Source organism: Dendrobates tinctorius, unplaced genomic scaffold (assembly GCF_039654945.1).
Source record: "Dendrobates tinctorius isolate UK_male_01 unplaced genomic scaffold, ASM3965494v1 ptg000057l, whole genome shotgun sequence".
Taxonomy (NCBI): Eukaryota; Metazoa; Chordata; class Amphibia; order Anura; family Dendrobatidae; genus Dendrobates; species Dendrobates tinctorius.
Genome location: NW_027361725.1, coordinates 22,946,833 through 22,969,993, shown reverse-complemented (window position 1 = coordinate 22,969,993; position 23,161 = coordinate 22,946,833). Strand labels below are relative to the sequence as shown.

General features: G+C 43.7%; 1 protein-coding gene across 1 annotated transcript in view; it reads left to right on the top strand.

Moving 5' to 3' along the window:
- Positions 1-22,890, top strand: part of PRKD1 (protein kinase D1) — a 184,239-nt gene extending 161,349 nt beyond the window's left edge. The window contains exons 5-17 of the mRNA XM_073577800.1: positions 1,309-1,594; positions 1,715-1,919; positions 2,723-2,846; positions 3,016-3,093; positions 4,555-4,831; positions 7,882-7,934; positions 8,612-8,684; positions 8,778-8,884; positions 13,564-13,725; positions 13,805-13,903; positions 18,119-18,386; positions 19,522-19,607; positions 21,558-22,890. Of these exons, the coding sequence (XP_073433901.1) occupies positions 1,309-1,594; positions 1,715-1,919; positions 2,723-2,846; positions 3,016-3,093; positions 4,555-4,831; positions 7,882-7,934; positions 8,612-8,684; positions 8,778-8,884; positions 13,564-13,725; positions 13,805-13,903; positions 18,119-18,386; positions 19,522-19,607; positions 21,558-21,761 (2,022 nt within the window). The 3' untranslated portion in view covers positions 21,762-22,890. The remainder of the gene's footprint in view (positions 1-1,308; positions 1,595-1,714; positions 1,920-2,722; positions 2,847-3,015; positions 3,094-4,554; positions 4,832-7,881; positions 7,935-8,611; positions 8,685-8,777; positions 8,885-13,563; positions 13,726-13,804; positions 13,904-18,118; positions 18,387-19,521; positions 19,608-21,557) is intronic.
- Positions 22,891-23,161: the final 271 nt, after the last annotated feature.

Here is a 23,161-nt window from a genome sequence, read left to right as displayed (position 1 = left end):
TGCCCTTTCACTGCCTTAGGAGACCAGCTCTAGGCAGGAGGTACATGGCCTCATGTACAGAGGATGGCAGTCACTGAGGCCAGTTCTAGGCAGGAGGAACATGGCCTGATGTACAGAGGATGGCAGTCACTGAGGCCAGCTCTAGGCATGAGGTACATAGCCTCACGTACAGAGGCTGGCAGTCACTAAGGCTAGCTCTAGGCAGGAGGTATATAGCCTCATGTACAGAGGATGGCAGTCACTGAGGCCAGCTCTAGGAAGAAGGTATATGGCTTCATGTACAGAAGCTGGCGGTCACTGAGGCCAGCTCTAGGCAAGAGGTATATGGCTTCATGTACAGAGGCTGGCGGTCACTGAGGCCTGCACTAGGCAGGAAGTATATGGCTTCATTTACAGAGGCTGACGGTCACTCAGGCTCTGCAGTCTCATTCCTGTGTTTGGGATCCTAGCTACAGTCTTGGGGAAAAAATATTACAATAAATGGCATTTTGTCCTGTGCCCAGGTTGTTAATGACATTATGCCAGAAGTGATCTGTCCGTACTTTGAGATCTTTATTTTTGTTCTGAATCAACTTTATTCCTCATTTTTAGGCCTCAATCACCTCTAAATTTTTCATGTACAAATTCTTTTCATGTTTTGTGCTGATAAAACACGTACCCATTATTGTTCCCATGCCTACATTTTTTGGAGTCTGTCCGGAAAACAAAGTCAGTTTTTAATCCGTCTCCGATGAAATTAATGAATGCAAGTGTATGGGTCAGTGAAAAACTCAGACAGCAGTCTGATGCCATCCTCGCTGCATCCTAGGGATGTCTAAAGTAGGTCAGATTTTCATGCTTGAAATCAGGGCTGTTGAATTTTGCCCATTTTGGTGGAGTCAGTGTCATAGAAATTGAGGAGTCATAGGTTTGGCTTGCCAACTCCATAGCCTTCCTCGCAATAAAAAAATGCCTGAACGAGGCCTAAAAATAAGAATCTTAATGGTGATAGGCAGAATATCCCCACGGCAGCGCGTATCCCAGTATGTGTTGCCTGCCTTGTTGCTGCATGCTGATATAGGCAGTTTTGCTTTATGCTGGTGTTTGTAGCGCTTTTTACGTAGGTTTTATTTCCTGCAAGCAAATTTCTATAGTGTGATAGTGTTGTGCAGCTGTCCTCTCCATACCAGTGAGCCGGTGGCTTTGCGTAGACACTACTGAGATTGCTACCGCACATTACTGGTTTTAAGGGCTTAGACAAGTAAATTACAGATTCTGCTTGCGAAATAATGGCTTTTTCTAAAAATGTAACTTCCTTTCTTTATCCAGCAAAAAAGTCCATCAGAATCATTTGTTCGGGAGAAGAGATCCAGTTCCCAGCCTTACCCTGGTCGGCCCATCCAGTTAGACAAAATCTTGCTCTCCAAAGTGAAAGTGCCTCACACGTTTGTTATCCACTCATACACGCGACCCACGGTGTGCCAGTACTGTAAGAAGCTGCTAAAAGGTCTGTTCCGTCAAGGGCTGCAGTGCAAGGACTGCAAATTCAACTGTCACAAGCGGTGTGCAACTAAAGTGCCTCACAACTGCCTTGGAGAGGTGGCCATTAATGGAGGTATGCATGCCAACGGAGTTGTGTGGCTGGTGTCCATTGTGGCATGCTTTTTAGGTGTAAGATGGTTAGTCCTTTTACTGTAAATTGGAAGGTTTTTATGAGTCTTCTTTCTCTTTGGAGACTTATTAAGTCCTGGGGCCGAGTCTGATGTCGTCATGGAAGAGGGAAGCGACACTGAAAGCGATTCAAGCAGCAGGCTACTGATGGACGACGTAGACGAGCCTCTAACTCCAGATTCTGATAGCATAATGACTGGCTGCCGAAGTGAGAATGGAGACATGCAGGACCCCGACCAGGATCAGGATACATCTGATCGTATGATCAGGTATGTAGTAGTGATGAGACCAATGCAAAACAGTGGCAACGTTTCACAACTTTGTGGCTGGGGCTTCGTCACGAGCCTTCAAGATGATCAGCATTTTCTTTTGAAATGGATTTAGATGTGCATGATCCATCCTTTGGCTGGGTCATCAATATCTTATCAATGGCGATCCAGCACCTCCTCCTATAGCTGGCTGGACACTGTAGCTTCTTACACTGTTTAGTGACCATTCTCGAGTACTGCAGCTCAGATCCCATTCACTTTAATAGGAGTTGAACTGCAGTAGCGGAGAACGGCCTATAGACATCGTATGGAGCTGTGGTGTTCAGGCTCTTTACACCTTGACATCACAAGACCCACAAACTGTTGAAAAGTGGGAGGACTGTTATCTGACCCTCACTGACATGATATTGATTGCTTATGCAAAGTGCCTGACAAAGGATTGTTTTTTGTTTTTTTTTTAGGAAACCTGCTTGTTTATTATATTTAAATAATTGAGGTAACTAGATAGATACATAATAGTAAATAATCGTAAATAAAGAGATAAATCATAGAGTTTTAATAAATGAGCACTACCTGGACACTACCTTAAAAAAAAAAAAAAACTTCTTCTCCGGCCAAGCTTTGTGTTTTGTAGTGTCACAATGTTTATTTGATCTAGGTGGAATATTTTAGGATCACTCCCTACTATAGGAATATCATAGTTTTGCCGTAACATATGCAAAAAAACCCTACCTATTGTCATATCCATTTATGGTTGAAGTTTTAATTCTCAAGTTCACTTTAGTAATTTATCCTAATTTCAGCCCCTCGGCCAGTAATAACATTCCCTTGATGCGAGTGGTTCAGTCTGTCAAGCACACAAAGCGGAAAAGCAGCAGCGTTATGAAAGAAGGTTGGATGGTGCATTATACCAGCAAAGACACCCTGGTAAGTATGCCACGCGTTTACCAGGCCACGGGTTGGATGTGGCGCAAGTTTAGTGATTGGTTATGATATGAAAATCATTGCTTTTTACTGGCTATGTGCATTTCAGTAATATGTTGTTACCATTTTATACATTTTTTGTGTTTTCCATTTTGTTTTTGTTTTCTTACAGAGGAAAAGACATTACTGGAGACTGGACAGCAAGTGTGTAACCTTATTTCAGAACGATACTGGAAGCAAATACTACAAGGTAAGTGGAGAATTTGGGATCGCAGTCCTTTAATGATGTTCTTTTTTTACATGACGGGTTTAATGTATTCAGTATGGATATGATTACCCAAAGTCATCCATTATCGCTGACCCAGTTCCCTGGGTAAAAATGAAACCTGAATATTGTCAGTGCATCGAACCATACAGATGTTACATTTGGTGAATGTTATTATGTGTAGCCATTTTAAGAATATTTAAAGAGAGCTTGTCAAACGCTTAATCCCCACCCCCTTAATCCATTTATATTTGAGTGCAGCCCGTGAAAAGGTAAGCCCTAGTAACGCTGAAATTAGCCACTTTTATAACTAGCTCCTCATACCTGTAATGTGTCCCATAGGTATGGTGTGTCCCCCTGTATCAGCCGCCCACCATCCGTCCATCATTCCTCTGTCCTGTGTCTGGGTGCTGCCCACCATCCGTCCATCATCCTGCCCCTGTGCGTCGCTGCCTCCTTCTGTTTTGAATGCCGGCGCCTCCACTGTGACAAGAGTTCTGGCGCCTGCGCTGTGACACGAGTTCTCGGGCATGCGCAGTGCGCACTGCCCAAGTACCGACATCAGGCTATTGTGCCTGCGTGTTGTGGAGCCCCCAGCCCCGCCCCGCAGTGTGTTATGATGTATTCACACTGCGGGGCTGGGGCCTCCGCAACACGCAGGCGCAATAGCCTGATGTCGGTTCTCGGGCAGCGCGCACTGCGCATGCCCGAGAACTCGTCACAGCGCAGGCGCCGGCGTTCAAAACAGGGGGAGGCACTGACGCACAGGGGCATGATGATGGACGGATGGTAGGCGGCTGAAACAGGGGGGACACACTATACCTATGGGATACATTACAGGTATGAGGAGCTAGTTGTAAAAGTTGATACTTCAGCGTTACTAGGGGTCAGAAACAGAAGAGCCACCTTCACAGAATGCAGCCTTAGTGCTGCTGAAGGTGGCTCTTTAACTGAAAAACGCCCTGGGGGGTGACAGGTTCCCTTTAAAGGGAATTTTACGCTTGTAGAAAACTGATAGGCTATCAATATCAGATCGATAGGGATGCCATTTCTGACACCTCCCCCTGTTCTCTAGATCTCTGTACATTCATGTCGCACTTCTGGCCTTTAATCATAGCTGATGGTGATGCCGAGAGTTGGAGCCTCACTGACTTGATTTTCGTAGATTAGCTTTCCAGATCTATGAAAGTGATGGCCTTTCCACCGATTCCACTGCCTGACTGATGGCCGCTGAGCAGCCATGAATGCTCAATGTCCTCCCTAAATAAGCTCCACTTCAAATAATTGTTGCCAATTTCACCACTTTTTCTCACCTACAAATATTTTTGGAAAATGAAATAATCATTTTCCCCAGCACCCACAATAAAATGTTAGGATTTCATTCATTCTAGAACTGTTGACAAGTCGTTGTCTGATAATTTAGTTGCATTTATGTTTTATTCACAGGAAATCCCCCTGTCTGAGATACTCTACCTGGAGCCTGCTAAAAACCTGTCCCAGCTCCCCCCTGGTGCTAACCCTCACTGCTTTGAGATCACCACTGCCAACATTGTATATTATGTGGGGGAAAGCCTTAGCCAGCCGATCACCCCTGAGATTGGGAATAATGTGGTTGTGAACAGTGGAGTGGGGATGGAAGTAGCTCGGATGTGGGAGATCGCCATCCAGCATGCCCTGATGCCAGTGAACCCAAAGGGGGCGAATGGAGGAAGCAGCCAGCACAGTACGTCCTAGAGTTATTCATGCCATTAATATATCGTCCTAACCATCACTGCTTATGTATGGAAAGGAATGGGCTCTCCCAGAAAATGTGGGATTTTTATTTTTCCATTTTCATGTAACTAAACTTTGATTCTTTTGGGGTCCTCACGTCCAGAATTAACATGCCAAATGAACAATTATATCATCTTTATGATTTGTATGCCTCTGCGTTATTGTGGAAGTACAGGAACAGTGAAGAAACCGAGTTTAAAACCCAAATTGAGTGAAAAAAATATATTTAATTACAAAGATAAAATTAGGTGAAGGTGGAAACAAATACTCAGGGGGAAAAAAAGGGACGCAATGCACAGGGGACAGGCTAAAATCCAAATCTTGAAATGGCTGCAGCAAAAGAAAGATAATTATGACATCAGGACTAAGTAAGGAGTAAATGTGAAACATGGACCCACATAAAAAACAGATACAGTATGTAGCCAAAAATACAGTTTAAGAATTAATAAAAAAGTAGACGTGCATATACTGTCACCTTAATTCACTGGTGACTACAATAGTGTATGCCAAATAAATAAGCATATCAATAGTGTGAAATATTAACATACTGCCACAATATCACATAGTGTGGTACCTGTTAGAAGATGGATGAGAAAGGGGACAAGAGTCTGTCCCGAGGATGCGTCCAACCAACGCGCGTTTCGGTGTCTGTCTTTGTCAGCAACAAGGATCCGGTGGTGGCACTTGCGCAGTAGCATCTATCGGAACACAATGGATGCTCATGCGCAGGCGCACCCGATGGCGCCATATTTATGGTGATTTTTTTTTTCTTTGAAACACGGAGCTAATAGGCAATAACCGATAAGAGAAAGTGCGCAGTCACCACCAGTTTGATCAAGTGACATGCTTTTTTTCAAGTACACACATTAGTGTATTCATTACGTAATCTAGGGGGCAGTTCGGTGAGGGACCAGTGACCTGTCAGCAGTCTGCATTATAAATATCTAATCAGAGCACCACATGCACCAACCCCGCCTTAGGGCATGAGCATATCATTAACACAAAACTGAAAATAAAGATTAAGAAACAACAACAAGACAGATTTTGTCAACCCAAGGTATCATTTTAATCAGTATAATGGCGCTGACCTGACACTGTGTGTAGGTGACTGCGCACAATCCTGCTGACAGGTTCCCTTGGTACTGGCATCAGCCGACCCCCTTCCTCCTCAGGTCTGGTTGTGACCCTCTGCGACCATGACCGCTAAGCCCTCGGAACTGTTCTACCACGCAGACCACAGAATGCAGCTTCTGGGGCTGCATGTTTGAGACAACTGTTGTGTCAGGAACACCGCACTGCACCTGCTCACTGAGCCAGTACACGTGTCCTGAGTACAAAACTGTGCACAAAGATACCTGTGGAATGGGGCAGCTGTGGTGATGATGCATGCTCCAGGCTCACAGGACCTGAAGCATGTGACTGCTGAGGGCATGGTCTAAACTCTAGAGAGCTAGGAGCTGAGGAAAACTCCTAGAAAGGTAACTACAGGACAATATTACCAAGGGGCATAGGCAGAGATAGAAACTAGATCAAGCCAGGGTCAAAGCACAAGATAGCACGACAGTACCAAAGGATTAGACAAAGCGAATAGTCAGAACGTAGTAATAGATCAGAAAACAAGAACGGGCAATAGACTGTACAATAGGGACAAACTGTAACGGAGTAACGATAGCCAAGCCAGGGTGTCAGAACCGGAGAAGACAATAGTACCAAAACGAGAGACGGAGTACAGAGTGAGGGAACGGACCGGGTCATACACGGGAAGCAAACAAACAATGCAGAGTACACGCACACGAGGGGGGTCAGACACACAATCAGAACAACAGTATAGCTGACAGAGAACCCTGGTAAAGAGTGAGTATAAATACCCCTCCCAGATCCAGAAAGAGGCCACGTACACTTAACCTTGTGAGTGCAGGGCAAGAACACTGTCCAAACCATGACATGTTGTATTCAATGACCCGGACACAACACCATCCATTGGTAGCAAATGGTGAAGGTTTTGATCAAATGGCAGTAAGAAGAGATCTTGAAAACCATGAGTAATTTATACAAAAATACATTGAGAAATTCAATAACCTCTCTCTACAAACAATAAGTTGTGTAGGGTGTTCCTCACTTTCGGACACGTGCGCCTCGAAGCCTACACCCGGCTTCAGTGGAGCAATAATGCGGATGAAGAAAGCTGCTTGCATGCATGAGTTTTGCAGAGAGTCAGTGATGCCCGTACTTACAAATCATGCTGCTAAAATGCTGGGAGGGCCGACTAGTCTGGGGAAAACAACGCCCCTAGGTGTTAAACACTATAGAGGGCAGGATAGGCAATAGTCTAATGCTGGTGGGTTGGAGGGCCTGGGGTGACCTGTCAGGTTCTCTATAAAGAATGATTATTTCAGAAATTATTAGTCAAAAAGACATAGTTTTTCATAGTTTTTAAGGTTGACTGTAGACACCAGTCCATTGAGTTCAACTTCTAATCTACAATGTTGTTCTAGATAAGTGTTTCCAAACTCCAGTCCTCACGGCCCCCGACAGGTCATCTTTTCTGGATTTCCTTAGTATAGCACAGCTGATGGAAAGTATCATCAAGGCATCAGGAATTCTCTCACCTGTGCAATACTATGGAAATCCTGAAAACATGGCCTGTGGGGTGGCCGTGTGGAGTGGGGTTTGGGAAACTGATCCAGAGGAAGGCAAAAACATCACGGGGCAGACACTAATATCTCCTTATTAAGGGGAAGAACTCCTTCCCGACTCCATGTATGGTGATCAGACTAGTTCTCTGGATCAACCTCCCATCACAGAATCTAGTGCCCCTATCCTGTAATATTACATTTTTCTAGAAAGGCATCCAGGCCCCTCATGAATTTTAGCAGTTAAGCAACCATTACAACATCATATAATCAATGTGACATACATTTAAGAGGAATAAAATAATGCTTTGCTTGGTGTCCATATTCTTTAAGCCTCCAAGTCTAACGAGTCATTATTTCATTTCAGGAGATGTATCAATGAGCATCTCAGTGTCCAACTGTGAAGTGCAGGAGAATGTGGTACGTACAGAAGACTGCTGTGTACATGGGACGTATTTTCTACACAATGGTCCTGGTGTGAAACATTATGCACATGTCTTCCATTTCTTCTGTTACCCTGATCATGATTAATCACCGATATTGTGGTCAGCTTCCATTGCTTTTCTTCATGCAGTCACCCTCCACTCACAGCTGTTTCACATGTGTGGTTGGGTCTTGTGAAATAACGGAAGACACCGTTTGGCTTCGTTCACACATTAAAGCAGTGTCGTATGCAAAAACATTATTTTGCTTTGCTTTTCCCAAATTGAGACCGACACAATGCGGCCGCAATGTGTGATTGCCGCCTTTTAAATGTTGGTATGGGATACTTTTTGGAACAAGTACTCCAAAATTGTAATGGATGCAGCATTAAAGCTGGTCGTTCGTTGGTGATATCAGACGCCTGCTTTTTCCACGGTTGGTTATGGTTGATCTCTGCTGGGAAGGTTGCCACTTTAGATAACAAAACAATAACCCATCCCAGTGGGGTGCTGATTTGTTGTTTGGCGAGCTTATATGTTCCCTACCCTGCACTTTACAAGGACTAGAAAACTCCAACACAGCGGATCAACCAAAATCGGAAACTAGTGGATCTGAGATGATTGCAGCATACTCATTTTTTGCAATAGTTAACGTCAAATTTCTCCTCTTTTCAGGATATCAGTTCAGTGTATCAGATTTTCCCAGATGAGGTTCTTGGGTCGGGCCAGTTTGGCATTGTATATGGAGGTATGGCTCCGTGGTTTGTATCTGCTCTATTAGCCACGATTATGATCTATTATGATTTTATTTGATTCCTCATGTGTGACCCTTTCATTGTAGGTAAGCATCGGAAGACAGGCCGGGATGTGGCTATTAAAATAATTGATAAGTTGCGGTTTCCTACAAAACAAGAAAGCCAGTTACGGAATGAAGTTGCTATTTTACAGGTATTAAAAATATTACCTATACCAGTTACCTCCAACCTGTAGCTCCACAGAAATGCAACTCTCGTGCCCTGACGGAATAAGGGGCTTTCACTTCAGTTCATCTGGAAGTTAAGATTTAGCAAATTAGTGTGTCTAATACTAAAAAACTAGACAGCTCATGCTTCCCAGTATTTCGGTATTACCTTTGTGCTACTGCATCATATACCTTTTCCTTTCTTCCTGTTTTGCTTTGGTTATTATACAATAGCTACAAAGAAAAGGATTACACTCTCGGGCACAATGGTGAATTCACAAGATGTGTTATTTACCAAAACAATTTAATGATGAAAACGGGGGGTTTGGGGAAATTGGCACATGAAAACTGTCAGATATGGGGGCAGTCACATCTCCTAAACAACACACATATCAGAAATAATACAGGTAGCCACAAATATATAAAGCTCGCAAAATTAGAAGCAGGATGAAATATCCAGTAAACAGCAAAGTGCAGTGATAAGTAATATTAAGAACGAGGCTATGTCTCATAATTGCTTTTGTTTTTAATCCCTTTTTGGGATCATAAAAATAAGATTGGATTCCATTTTGCATCCATTTTTGCTCAGTTTGTAATGCATTGTCATTTTTAGCGCTTGATCCATTCCAAACCGATGACAACTGGGTATGTGAACAGAGCCTTATCAATACCTACAAAGTTCATAGATATAAAGATGCAAAACTATAACCAAGTGGCTACATGAAAACATGCCTTAAGTGAGAGACCTTGCACCAAACGCGTTTCGCCTTTGCTTTCTCAGTAGCTCCATGCTGCTTTTCTAATGTCACATTTTTTTTTGCATCATTTTACCAATATTACTCATTTGAATTTGCAAATACAGCATTGTGCGACTGCACAGTTGTTAGTGGGGGTTTTAACCTTTTCCTTGTAGGTATCCTTTTTATATAGGTACACCCATATTATGAAGTACAGTGGTGTTTAAGAAATTGTTCAGTTTGTCCCAATGATACTGCCACAATTGTCCATAGGTTGTGTTTTGTATGACATTTCAGCACCGTCCACTTTTATGGGCTGGAGCTATGATATTAGGCACATACCACAATATGGGTGGCATTGCGTCATGCAGACCCTTCAAGAACCCAACCTGAAAACAGTGCTCACCGGGCTTGTAAGGCTCCAGCGTTGATCAGTAATGTTCTGTATGGTGCAGAACAAGGAGATAATAAATAATTGTTTGCTATATCTTGTAACTGTAGCCACTTCCTTGAAAACAAACCACAAAACCATTAACCACAGTATCTGCTGCGATGTGCCTTCAAGTAACTGATCACCAAGACGTTTCTGTCTGGACACTTCTGCTATTTGTGAATTCCTGAAGATGCACATCTCTACTCTGGAATGAAAGTGCTTTTGTCTTTTGGATATGTACCGTAATTAGTTATTGATAATTCTTCTTTATGTTCCTAAGGTAATAACCTTTCTGCTCAGAAGCATGGTGTAGGGGTGGGTGAGGTTTTTTATTATTCTTTCCTATTACAGACTGGAATCATTTTGCTCTCGCCTTACTGTAGAAGTGACGGCTCTTGCTGCCAATGTGTTCTGGTGATTAACATTAGAGAAAGACTGGTTATTATTTGTGTGCAGGGAAGGGGAATTTAATTGCACTTATACTGGTTGTTCTGGTGGAGAATGTGTTTGTTTGGTTTTCTTTTTGTCAAAATTAAACCAGGTTCTCGATGAGTTGTGCATTTATGAGGTTATAATGCTGTATGAATCTTCATTTGACCTACATTTACATCCTGGAGACGTATATAAACAGCAACTCCTTGATATTCTTCTTGTATTTGGTTCAAAGGATGGACATTATGGCTCTTGATTATATATTATATGACTTTAAAGAGTTATTCTGTGAATATGGGTAAGACTACAAGTGTCACGCACAGTGTAGGAAAGACTTCTCAACACTAGGGAACGGGGGAGTGGAGACCCCTAGGCATATCTATAGTCACCCTGTTTGCACTAAACTTCCCTATATAGGTTCTGCACCTATCTGCGAACAGGAACCTAATCCCTGCCTGACCCTGGTGATAAGCCTTACTTTGGAATGATGAGCTAGGCACTAGTCGATCCCCACTACCACTAAAGACAGCTGGGATTCACAAACAATGGGAATACTTATCTTGAGTAGACTCAGACATGTAACTCAGACGTCTTCCAACAACACTAAAGAGGAAGATAGCTGACTGCTATAGCTCCAAGCCTCAACAGGATGGAAATATCATCGGCAACTCCCATCAGCAGGCTGGCAGTCTGTAAACATCCAGGTCCAGGTGTGTCAATTAGAGCCGGAGAAAGGTTGCAACTGGGTCAAAGAGTCAAAAGGGTTAAGAAGGTGTGTGCAAGGCCAAACGCAGAGACTTCCTGCAGCTAGTTGCCGTGTGACTGTCTGCAGCCTCTGACACACCCGTGACAGCAAACTCTTTACATTAGAGCTTGTGAGAGCTGCTCTGAAGCTGGCTGGATCACTGATTTGCGTATTTAGCTCCTAATCTTGGCCATCTTCAGTGCCACGCCAATGGTTTGCCTCATAAACGCATCAGAGAGAGCAGAGTTTGGGCAAGTGGACAAACTGTCAATAAAGCATGAATGCCCACCCTAGAAAGTTAAGGATTGGTGCACTCCTGAAATAAATCACCTGTCAACCCTTTTACTCTTTGATATTTAAAGAGGTTTTCACACAATAGGCATTTGTCACCTACCCACACGATGGGTGACAAACCTGTGATCACTAGAATGAAGATCACCATTGCATTGACTGGCGGTTTCGTGGATACTTGACCCCCAGCTGCAGTAATGCTCAGCCCCCAACTCCTTAAATGCTTGGCCAACAGTTCCATTTAAGCCCTTCCTCCATGCGGTAGTGCAGTGACGAGGAATGGGAGACTCAGGAGTAGAGATGGGTGAACCCAAACCGAAAAGTTTGAGGTCCAGACTGTTTCCGCAGGTCTTATGTTTGATAATTCCCTTACGTCTTGCTGTTTGCATCATTTTATTGGTTTCTGAAGTGGTGTTCCACCACAATATTGGTCTATGGAGAGAAAAATACCCAATTTTTTCTGATTTATCCATAATACTGATGCATTTGGGGTCCTGATGTTGAATTTTTTTTTTAACACTTTGTTGTTTTCCTCCTCTATGGAGATAAAAGCTGTTTCTTGTGAAACATTCGCAAGTTCAAACACCACCTCTCCTGTGGATAATTTCTTACTCTGTATAAATGGCGATTGGTCTTTATCACACGGTAACTTCTTTCATAGAGAAACCAGTTTTCCACAGAAGACTTTCCAGCTAGTGTATGATAAAGCCCATGTTTAACCTTTTATTTCTATGCATGAAGGCTTACGTTATAGCAGGACAAAGAGTAGCGCTGTGCTGCGTAGTATTTTCCATTAGGACTGGACATCTGAGAAAGCGAACAATGGCCACGGGTAATGAACTGCTTCTCGGCGGAGCGGCCACACCTGTCTTGTGACATGTGATATCTCCACTTGTGCCACAGTACATGGCCATTTACTCTTAATGGATGTTTGCACCTCAGGAGTTGTCCAATCTTCATTATGTCACAACACTAATTGTTTTAGGGCTTCTTCGTCAACTATTTTACAGTGGACCAAGCGTTTCTACAATGTAAGGCTGGTCACCTTAATTGTACTTGTGATTATTCCTGATCTATCTGTGTAATGCAGACAGGGGACAAGTTCCGTAGAGCCCGAGATCCTCATTGTAGATGCTCCCAGCTCTGTGCAATAGCGGAGGATCCTGGATAAGAACCCCCTCTCCAATCACCCCTTGGTGACATATATGAAGCCGGCTTAGGAGTTGTGCCCGCTCCATAAATGGCTGCAGACAGCTGTATTATACAGCTGACACCTGATGGCAACTATAACAGTCAGAGATTGCTCTGATCCTGGTGGTTTAACATCCCACACAAAATCAAGCTTTCATATAGGTACAGACATTTAAAGGGAATCTGTCACCTTATGTTTGGCCTATGAAATGCGGCCACAGCCATCAGGGGCTTTTCTACAGCATTCTGTAATGCTGTAGATAAGCCCCTGATGTAACCTGAAAGATAAGAAAAACCCGTTAGATTATACCCATCTGGGGGTCCGGTCCGATGGGCATCGCGGTCTGGGTCCGGTGTCTCCCATCTTCTAGCGATAACGTCCTCCTCCTTGCATCTGTTGCGCTCCTGCGCAGGCGTACTATATCTGCCCTGTTGAGAGCAGAGCAGAGTACTGCAGTGCGCAGGCCCCTGGAAAGGTCAGAGAGGTCCGCGCCTGCACACTGCAGTACTTTACTCTGTCCTCAACAGGGCAGATATAGTGTGCCTGCGCAGGAGCCGCGGCAGAAATGAGGAGGACGTCATCGCTAGAAGATGGGAGGCGCCGGACCAGACCCCCGGGTGAGTATAACCAAACTCGTTTTTCTTATCTTTAAGGTTGCATCATAGGCCAAAAATGAGGTGACTGATTCCCTTTAAGGGACAGATGAATTCAACAAATTGAGAAACTAAAACTGGGAGCAGTGCCGGGTCTAACTTAGGCTTTCCTAACAAACTATTTGAGAAAAGGGTTTTGTAATCCAGACATCACCCAGATTGTTCTGTGCATCTTATCTGCAGAATCTGCATCACCGCGGCGTGGTCAACTTAGAGTGTATGTTCGAGACTCCGGAAAGAGTGTTTGTGGTGATGGAGAAGCTGCACGGGGATATGCTGGAGATGATCTTGTCCAGTGAAAAGGGAAGGTTACCCGAGCGCATCACCAAATTCCTGGTCACCCAGGTGAGCATTGTTCCATCGGGCCGTGTACAACAGGATACTAATGGATGTCAGGAGACCTAACCCGTATGTTGTATGTTAGATCTTAGTAGCACTGCGACACCTGCACTTCAAGAATATTGTCCACTGTGACCTGAAACCGGAGAATGTGCTGTTGGCGTCCGCAGAACCCTTTCCTCAGGTAATTTACAGGGAGCTCTTAGATTAAAGGCCGAACGTGCGGATATGGCATGTAAGCTCCAGGGCTTATTTCTTTGCAGATCTATTACTAGAAATGTATAGATAAAATACTGATTTCCATTCATTCTGCTCTGTTTATTTTCATCCAAGTAAAGCACAAGTGCTTTTAAGAGGTCAGGAATTTCTGAGTAATGATTAGCCAGCCCTTCAAAACTGCAGCTCCTCCTGCTCTAATTAGTCTATTGTGTGTGTATATGTGTGTGTGTGTGTGTGTGTGTGTGTGTGTGTGTGTGTGTGTGTGTGTGTGTGTGTGTGTGTGTATATATATATATATATATATATATATATATATATATATCACACACATGATACGTACATGATTGTGATTAAAACTTACCCTTGTTTTCTCCGAATTGGACTTGTCTTTTCACACAAATCTTGTAGAAAAGGTTAAATGATAAATTGTTTTTGGTGCAAGTAGCAGTGTATCATGTCCATAGCTGATCCCATTCTCATGTTTTGCAACTTGCCATCCATTACGTTAAGATAGAAAGTTCCTTTTCATCTGTATTCTGCCAGCACAATTAGAGCTGTAAATCTTCCTTCCCCTCGCCTCCAAGAATGCCTTGCTTCTGTCATTGTCCCATGGCTTTGTTTCCCTGGACTCTCTTGTGCATGTATGCAGTTTGACCATAAAGGAAAAGACCCCCCCTCCCCCATGTCAGGCCATCCGTATCTGGAGATGGACTACACTTCAAAGAGTTCCAGGAGAAAATACCTAGTAGCTGTCACTTTGGGTGGGAAACATACAAAGTTAGGTCCATATATATTTGGACAAATATAACATTTTTCTAACTTTGGTTCTAGACATTACCACAATGAATTTTAAACAAAACAATTCAGATGCAGTTGAAGTTCAGACTTTCAGCTTTCATTTGAGGGTATCCACATTAACATTGGATGAATGTTTTTAGGCGTTTCAGCTCCTTATCATGTGACACCCTGTTTTTAAAGGGACCAAAAGTAATTGGACAATTAACTCCAAGGCTATTTCATGGACAGGTGTGGGCAATCCCTTCGTTATGTCATTCTCAATTAAGCAGATAAAAGGCCTGGAGTTGATTTGAGGTGTGGTGCTTGCATTTGGAAGGTTTTGCTGTGAAGGAAACATGCGGTCAAAGGAGCTCTCCATGCAGGTGAAACAAGCCATCCTTAAGCTGCAAAAACAGAAAAAAAACCATCTGAGAAATTGCTACAACATTATGAGTGGCAAAATCTACAGTTTGTTACATCCTGAGAAAGAAAGCACTGGTGAACTCATCAATGCAAAAAGACCCGGGCGCCCACGGAAGACCACAGTGGTGGATGATCACAGAATAGTCTCCATGGTGAAGAGAAACCCCTTCACAACAGCCAACCAAGGGAATAACACTCTCCAGGAGGTAGGCGTATCAATATCCAAATCTACCATAAAGAGAAGACTGCATGAAAGTAAATACAGAGGGTTCACTGCACGGTGCAAGCCACTCATAAGCATCAAGAATCAAAAGCCTAGACTGGACTTTGCTAAAAAACATCTAAAAAAAAGCCAGCACAGTTCTGGAAGAACATTCTTTGGACAGATGAAACCAAGATCCACCTCTACCAGAATGATGGAAAGAGAAAAGTATGGCGAAGGCGTGGTACAGCTCATGATCCAAAGCATACCACATCATCTGTAAAACACGGAGGAGGCAGTGTGATGGCTTGGGAATGCATGGCTGAGAGTGGCACTGGGTCGCTAGTGTTTATTGATGATGTGACGCAGGACAGAAGCATCCGAATGAATTCTGAGGTATTCAGAGCCATACTGTGTGCTCAGATCCAGCCCAATGCAGCCAAACTGATTGGTCGTCGTTTCATACTACAGATGGACAATGACCAAAAACATAAAGCCAAAGCAACCCAGGAGTTTATTAAAGCAAAGAAGTGGAATATTCTTGAATGGCCAAGTCAGTCACCTGATCTCAACCCAATTGAGCATGCATTTCACTTGTTAAAGACTAAACCTCAGACAGAAAGGCCCACAAACAAACAGCAACTGAAAACCACCGCAGTGAAGGCCTGTCAGAGCATCAAAAAGGAGGAAACAGTGTCTGGTGATGTCCATGAGTTCAAGACTTCAGGCAGTCATTGCCAACAAAGAGTTTTCAACCAAGTACTAGAAATGAACATTTTATTTACAATTATTTAATCTGTCCAATTACTTTTGGTCCCTTTAAAAACAGGGTGGCACATGTTAAGGAGCTGAAACTCCTAAACCCTTCATCCAATTTTAATGTGGATACCCTCAAATGAAAGCTGAAAGTCTGAACTTCAACTGCATCTGAATTGTTTTATTTAAAATTCATTGTGGTAATGTCTAGAACCAAAATTAGAAAAATGTTGTCTGTGTCCAAATATATATGGACCTAACTGTAGTATTTAAATGTGAAGTCATTTGCAGATTACTTATTTAACATTGTCTATCAAATGAGAAGTGATCTGAAGCAGTGACCACTTAACTATATGATGAAGAGCTGTCATCTGGAAGACATCATTTCCATTTATGGAAATCATACAGACTGAAAAATCTGATTGTGCCCAGAGGTCAACTCCAATCACCTGTCAAATGATTAAAAGTAGTGCTGGAAAACAGGACCAGGAGAAAAATACAGCATATATCTATGTGTATGCATGTTTGTGTATATATAATATATGCGTGTGTGTGTATATATATATATATATATATATATATATATATATATATATATATATAATATGAATGAGGTCGCATCTTATAGTTCTAACATACCTTACCGGCCGTGGTGGAGTGGAGCATGAGGGGGTGTTTGAGGTGTTCGGTGGTGCGGGGGGCTCCACCGACATTTTGTGAAAGACCTTGACTCCTGCACTTCCATGGTTTACATTGCGGTGGTCAGTGGACTCCGGGAAAATGGCTGCCAGGAGCAGCGCATGCACAGATGGAGATCTCTGCACCAAGATCTCGGGAGATGAGATCCAGCGCCAAGATCTCCATCTGCGCATGCGCCGCCCCCAGCGGCCATTTTCCCAGAGTCAACCGCAAAGTAAACCATGGAAGTGCAGGGGGTCAAGGGCTTTTACAAAATGTCGGTGGAGCCCCCCGCACCACCGAACACCCGCAGCGTCGTACATCCGAACACCCCTTTCTCCCAGTCTGGGGTCCGCATCATCACCCCACTCCTGTCTCCGCCAGCAGCAACCCTGGGACCTCGCTTCACCGCAGCCACCACCCCCAGTAAGCAATAAGATTCATGGATTGTAAGAAGCACTACTATTTTATAAAAGAAAAAAAGTTTTTTTTCCTATTTTTCTCCTCAAAATTTGGGGTGCGTCTTAAAATGCAAACTACGGTGTATATGTGTGTGTATGTGTATATATATATATATATATATATGTGCGAGTGTATGTGTGTGTGTGTATCTGTGTATGTATATATGTGTGTGTGTATATATACAGTAAAAGAACAGAATAATCCAGCTCACCGCACTGCCCTGCTGGTAGGATCCAAATCCTGCGCACGGATTTGACTAGGCAGTCAATCAATAGTAGAAAAAAGGGAAGAAAGTTCCAGCGCCAGGAATGGAAAATTAAAAATCCATTTTATTGTGCCAATGCATATTAAAATTCCAGCAGGTACAGCATATCAGTCGGATGACTGCAGAACAACGCGTTTCGACGCCTCAGGTCTTAATCATGTTCACATGTGTATATATACAGTATACATAATGTCTTTGCTATGTAATGTGAGAGCAGCATAATGTAGGGGCAGGGATCCTAGATCCCAGTTTTGTCGGCTGCAGATCTGGCAGTGTTCAGAGTGCTGAGCTCTATATAACCCCGCCAACATCACTGATCAGCAGCTTCTTGTGTACACAGTCAGCAAGCTGCCAATCAGTGATAGGGCGGTTACACAGATTAGCCTGACCAGCCTGCACATGAGACCTAGTCAGGCAGTGTTAAGCTTCTGATAAAACACGGATTGTATTGAAACTGCAAGACATAGCCTAATAAGTGATACAACACTGGAATCAGGGTCTCTGCTGCTACATGATGCTGCTCTCAGATTAAATAGCAAACACCTCCTGACAGATTCCCTTTAAAAGTTAATTCTACACTGTCTTACCATCATTCTCGTACTCCTATTACATCTCAGGTTAAGCTTTGTGATTTTGGATTTGCACGTATCATCGGAGAGAAGTCTTTTCGCCGCTCCGTGGTTGGGACCCCTGCCTACTTGGCTCCAGAAGTGTTAAGAAATCGAGGCTACAACCGCTCATTGGACATGTGGTCTGTTGGTGTGATCATATATGTCAGCCTGAGTGGGACTTTTCCTTTTAATGAAGATGAGGACATTCATGATCAAATCCAAAATGCCGCCTTCATGTACCCACCACACCCGTGGAGAGAGACGTCGTCTGATGGTGAGTGCTGCTTGTAAGAAGCGGTTGAGTAACCGGTTACTTCACACCAATATCCGACAGGGTTGCATCATTAATAACTGACCTTGCAGTTGCTAGTTCTGCTCCAGGCACTGATCTCTAATGCTGGTGATACAGTGAGATCTGTTGGGCCATAGCATTTATCAGATAAGTTACAATAATTTTAAAACTGTGATTTTGCTGTAAAAAATGGCCAAAGTGCCGAGAATTGGAACGTGAGTTGCAGTAGCATGTGACCTGCATTGAAGCCTGTGGCAAGTGAGTCGCATGCGGCAGAAAATCCAACACATTTCAAAACAATGCACCAACATAGGAAATCGCAATGCAACACTTTGCACAACTCATCGCCATGTAGCCATAGCGGGTTATGATTTAGAAGAATCTTGCTCTCTGAACTGTGGTAACTTTCTTTCTGGAAAGGTGTCTTTTATAGGTAGCATTGGGCAATGATTCATTGTGCAAAAATTGTGCTGGCGCCTAATCCTATTTAGATCTGTGCAGACAAGGAGCGTTTGCTGCACAGTCAAGTCCATTTGTCATCTGTAACTTATCCCTTTTGTGTAAAATTCCTTTTTACTGGGTAAAGTCATCACAAGCCGCCCCCCCCATGACCAGATAGTGAGTGTGCAGCTGTTGTAGGTGTACGAGCACCATTAGTGAGGAGTACGGTATGCCCCTCTCCCTTTGATTTTTGGCCAGCAGTGTGTTACGGGGTCTACATCAGTAGTCTTCACTTGTGATCATGCCTATGTTAGGGTCTGTGCACACGCTGCGGATTCTGCTGCGAATCCGCAGCGGATTTGGCCCTGCGGATCCGCAGCAGTTTCTGCTGCGTTGTACAGTACCTTTTATTTTCTATGCAAAATGAAAACCGCAGTGCAGATGGTGCGGAATTTTCCACGCAGATTTGCTGCGGTTTCAAAACCGCAGAAAGAATTGACATGTCAATTCTTTCTGCAGGATTCCACTGCGGTTTGCTATCTGCTCCATTGTAGAGATGATAAACCGCAGGGCAAAACCGCAGGTAAACCGCGCGGACAAATCCGCAGAGCATTCCACAGCGTGTGCACACACCCTAACATTTTCTTTACTAAACTCCTCCTGTCATTCTTTTTAGCTATTGACCTCATTAACAATCTCCTGCAAGTAAAGATGAGGAAGCGTTACAGTGTGGACAAGACCCTAAACCACCCCTGGTTACAGGTGAGCAGTCAACATTTGGCAAACCGCAGTCAGCACTTAGCAAACCTGAAGCCCAGATGTAATGAGAAGAGTCACGTTAGGTTTGGCCTGAAACCCGCTTGTTTGTGACATCAAAAGCTATATCTTTTTGCCAATGTTGCAAAATGTACGTCTCAAAAAGTTAATTGGAAAGCTATTTTAATGTGACCGTATGAGATTAAACGCTTGCTGTGCATTGAAGGGTTAGTTCTTCGCTGGTCTTGATGAAGTGGCATACTGGAGTCATGCGCTCCCAAATCTTTCAGGCTACGTTCCCACGGTCAGTAACCTGCAGTGCTTTGAACACAGGGCTGCCGGCTTTTGAACGCAGAATCCGCATGTGTTCACTAAACAGTGTGGAATCACCGCGTCCTATAAATTGCACTGGTGATATTTATCTTCGCGTCTCCGCAAGATAGACAAGCTGCGGTCTGGAAAGACGCGTCGCATGAGCGTCTCCGCAGGGAGTAGGGAAGCCGTGGGCGCAGGTGCACGCATAGTGGGCATGGGATTTCTTGAAATCTCATCTACTAAGCTGTAACATCTGGCCGCTGCGCGTTAGATGCTGCGGATGTATGCAGCGTCCAACACTCAGCGTTTACGGACCGTGGGAACGTACCCTAAGGGGTGTGAACCTCTTAATGAATCTGGAGTGTCTGAAAAGTGTTGTGCCCCTCACCATCAATACTACTCCAGTTGGGGAATGGACTAAGGAACCCACAGCTAGTCAAGAATTCGATGAGCAGATTTTGCCGAGTTCCATCAAGAGCTTTCACAAATTTTGCGACTTTTGGTGTGAAAACGCCAAAAGTTGAAAAATGTTTGTGCTACTCCGCTTTGTGCAAAATTTCTGTGACTTTTCAAATTGATTTACTTCACTTACCGTATTTTTCAGACCATAAGGTGCACTGGACTATAAGACGCACCAAGGTTTTAGAGAAGGAAATTAGAAAAAAAATGAAGCAAATAATGTGGTCAATTCTATACTTAATATCCCTCATCCTGGTATGCACGGCTTCCTTATCTCTATCCTGGTGTGCATGGCTACCTTATCTCTATCCTGGTGTGCATGGCTACCTTATCTCTATCCTGGTATCTATGGCCCCATCCCTATCCTGGTATGATTGGTTCCCATTTCCATCCTGGTATGCATGGCCTTATCCTTATCCTGGTATTGTTGGCCCCAATCCCTATTGTGGTATGCCGGTCCCCCATCTCCGCCCTGATATGCATGGCCACATCCTTAGCCTGGTATGATTGTCCCCTTTCCCCATCCTGGTATGCAGTGCGCTGCTTACAAGCTGCCGAGGACAGCTGCTGTAATACTCACTGTTCTCCACGCCGTGACTGTGTGCGTGGAGCGCAGTGAGTATTCATTGCTCTTTAGTCAGCACTTTGACAGCTACAGTTGCCGGCTTTCACATGTGCTGCTACTAAAGGAACGAATATTCATTGCATTCCACACCTATGCATTCCACGCCGGGCAGCTGCAAGAAGCCGGATGCTGTTGATAACACTGTGCTCGCTATTAAAAAGAAATGAATATTCACTCCATTCCACACCCATGGGCATTAGCCACATCATCAGGCTCCTGCCTCCTGTGACCCGCTGCTGCTCCCCGAACGCCCCACCATAGCTAGAGAAGGTACACCAGACTATAAGATGCCCCCCCCCCCATTTTCCTCCAAATTTTTGGAGGAAAAAAGTGCGTCTTATAATCAGAAAAATATGGTAATTGCTTTGATGAATTGGGGACATCATTTTCTCTATACTGAATGTGGACCCCACTAGCTCCCTAATAATGAGAACTAGGAGTGATCTGCTAGTCTTATTACTTTATACCATTTGTATATATTTGGCTTCTACGATAAGTGACTTCTCCAAATAGCAGACAGACATTAAGGTTTTTATATTTCTGATTTCTTTAACCAGGATTTCCAGACTTGGCTCGATCTACGTGAACTGGAGTGCAAGATAGGGGAACGCTACATTACCCATGAAAGTGATGACCCCCGCTGGATGATGTATGCGGGGGAGCACTCCCTCCAGTACCCACCACATCTGTTGCCTCCACCATCCATCGACTCTGAAGATGCAGAGATGAGGGCTCTGGGAGAGAGAGTCAGCATTCTCTGACACGTGAAAGCCGTGTGGCGCTTCATGATTGTTCCTTTGCTAGGAGAGACAAACCGTAGGGAACGGATTTTAGTTGTTGAATGTACAATGTTGATCAATCCAACCTGGTTGTGTGCATCGCTCTGCAAGTCTTTACGATACCTCTGGGCTGTATCCCTCACACAATCCTGTTTATTAAATCCTTCCTGAAGAGCCTAATGAAGACACTCCATTGAAGCAGTGTAGAAGGGGCCCCCATATGTCCCAAGGACGCCTGGATTATTTTTATGACAAGATTTTGCATGTAGGAGCCTTTTCGTCTTTTATTATGTTGTTATTCCTTACCTTGTTCTGCTTATCAGGCCTGTGAGACATGTAACTCCATTCAGGAGGGCTGATCTGCTCCTTCATATTCCACGTTGCGTGCTGAGGTGTATGTTCATGCCCTCACACAAACCTACAATAAAGTCACTGAGATGTAGTTTCTTATAAGGGAGTTCAAAAGGGAACCAATTCTGTCATTAAGTGACGGAAAACAAAGCTGCAGTCCACCGAGACTCTACGTAATCACTCCATGATGTGTTGCAGGCACGATTGGCAGCACAGGGGTTAATCTGCTTGGTCACGACTGTCTTTTTACTCGTTTTTTTTTTTTTGTCTAGAGGAAATCGTGTTGGTTTTTATTTAATTTGACGCCTGAAGGATGACCTAAAAAAAAAAAAAAAAAAAAAAAAAATTTGTTTTTTGTGCAAGGTGAGATACACTTGAGGGGGGGAGCGGCTCGCAGGAAGCTCCCAGCGAATGTTATGGCCAGGAGCAGGGTGTACCGAGCTACGGACGTGCATGTATTGAGGCTCTGAGTAACCGCACACGACCCCTTTGTACTCTAATAGATTCACCAAGGACCAATGCTCTTTTTCGGGCAGTTACATGAGGTTTCCCCCCAGCTTTGCCTCACTTTAGCCTCTGATTTGGTTTTGTTCTCAATTTTGCTTAATTGTATTAAGAAGTTACTAATATTTTTTCTAAAGGTCAAATACAGTGTATTTAGCAAGTTTTCTCAGTATGTTCCATATTATACTCCTCTGGCAGATTTTAGACTATATTCTTACATTTCTATCCTGAATAAAACCAAAATACTGTGTTACTATTTCCTGGGCTTTCCATCTGAGCAGTTTTCTGTGCATGTCTCCTTTATGTTATACAACCTATACTTCCCAACCATGGGAATTTATGCATTCTGATGTTTCAAAAAAAGTCCAGTTTTTCCTAGAGGAAACTTTACAGTCTTTGTCCTTTTATTTGAAGGCGTTCTACCCAGTTAGGCTAGGTTCACATTAATGCAGTGTTCTCTCTGCCGAGCAATGCTGCCAGGACAGAGGCCAGAGCATGTCCACATGGACTCAGTCGTCTTCATTCAA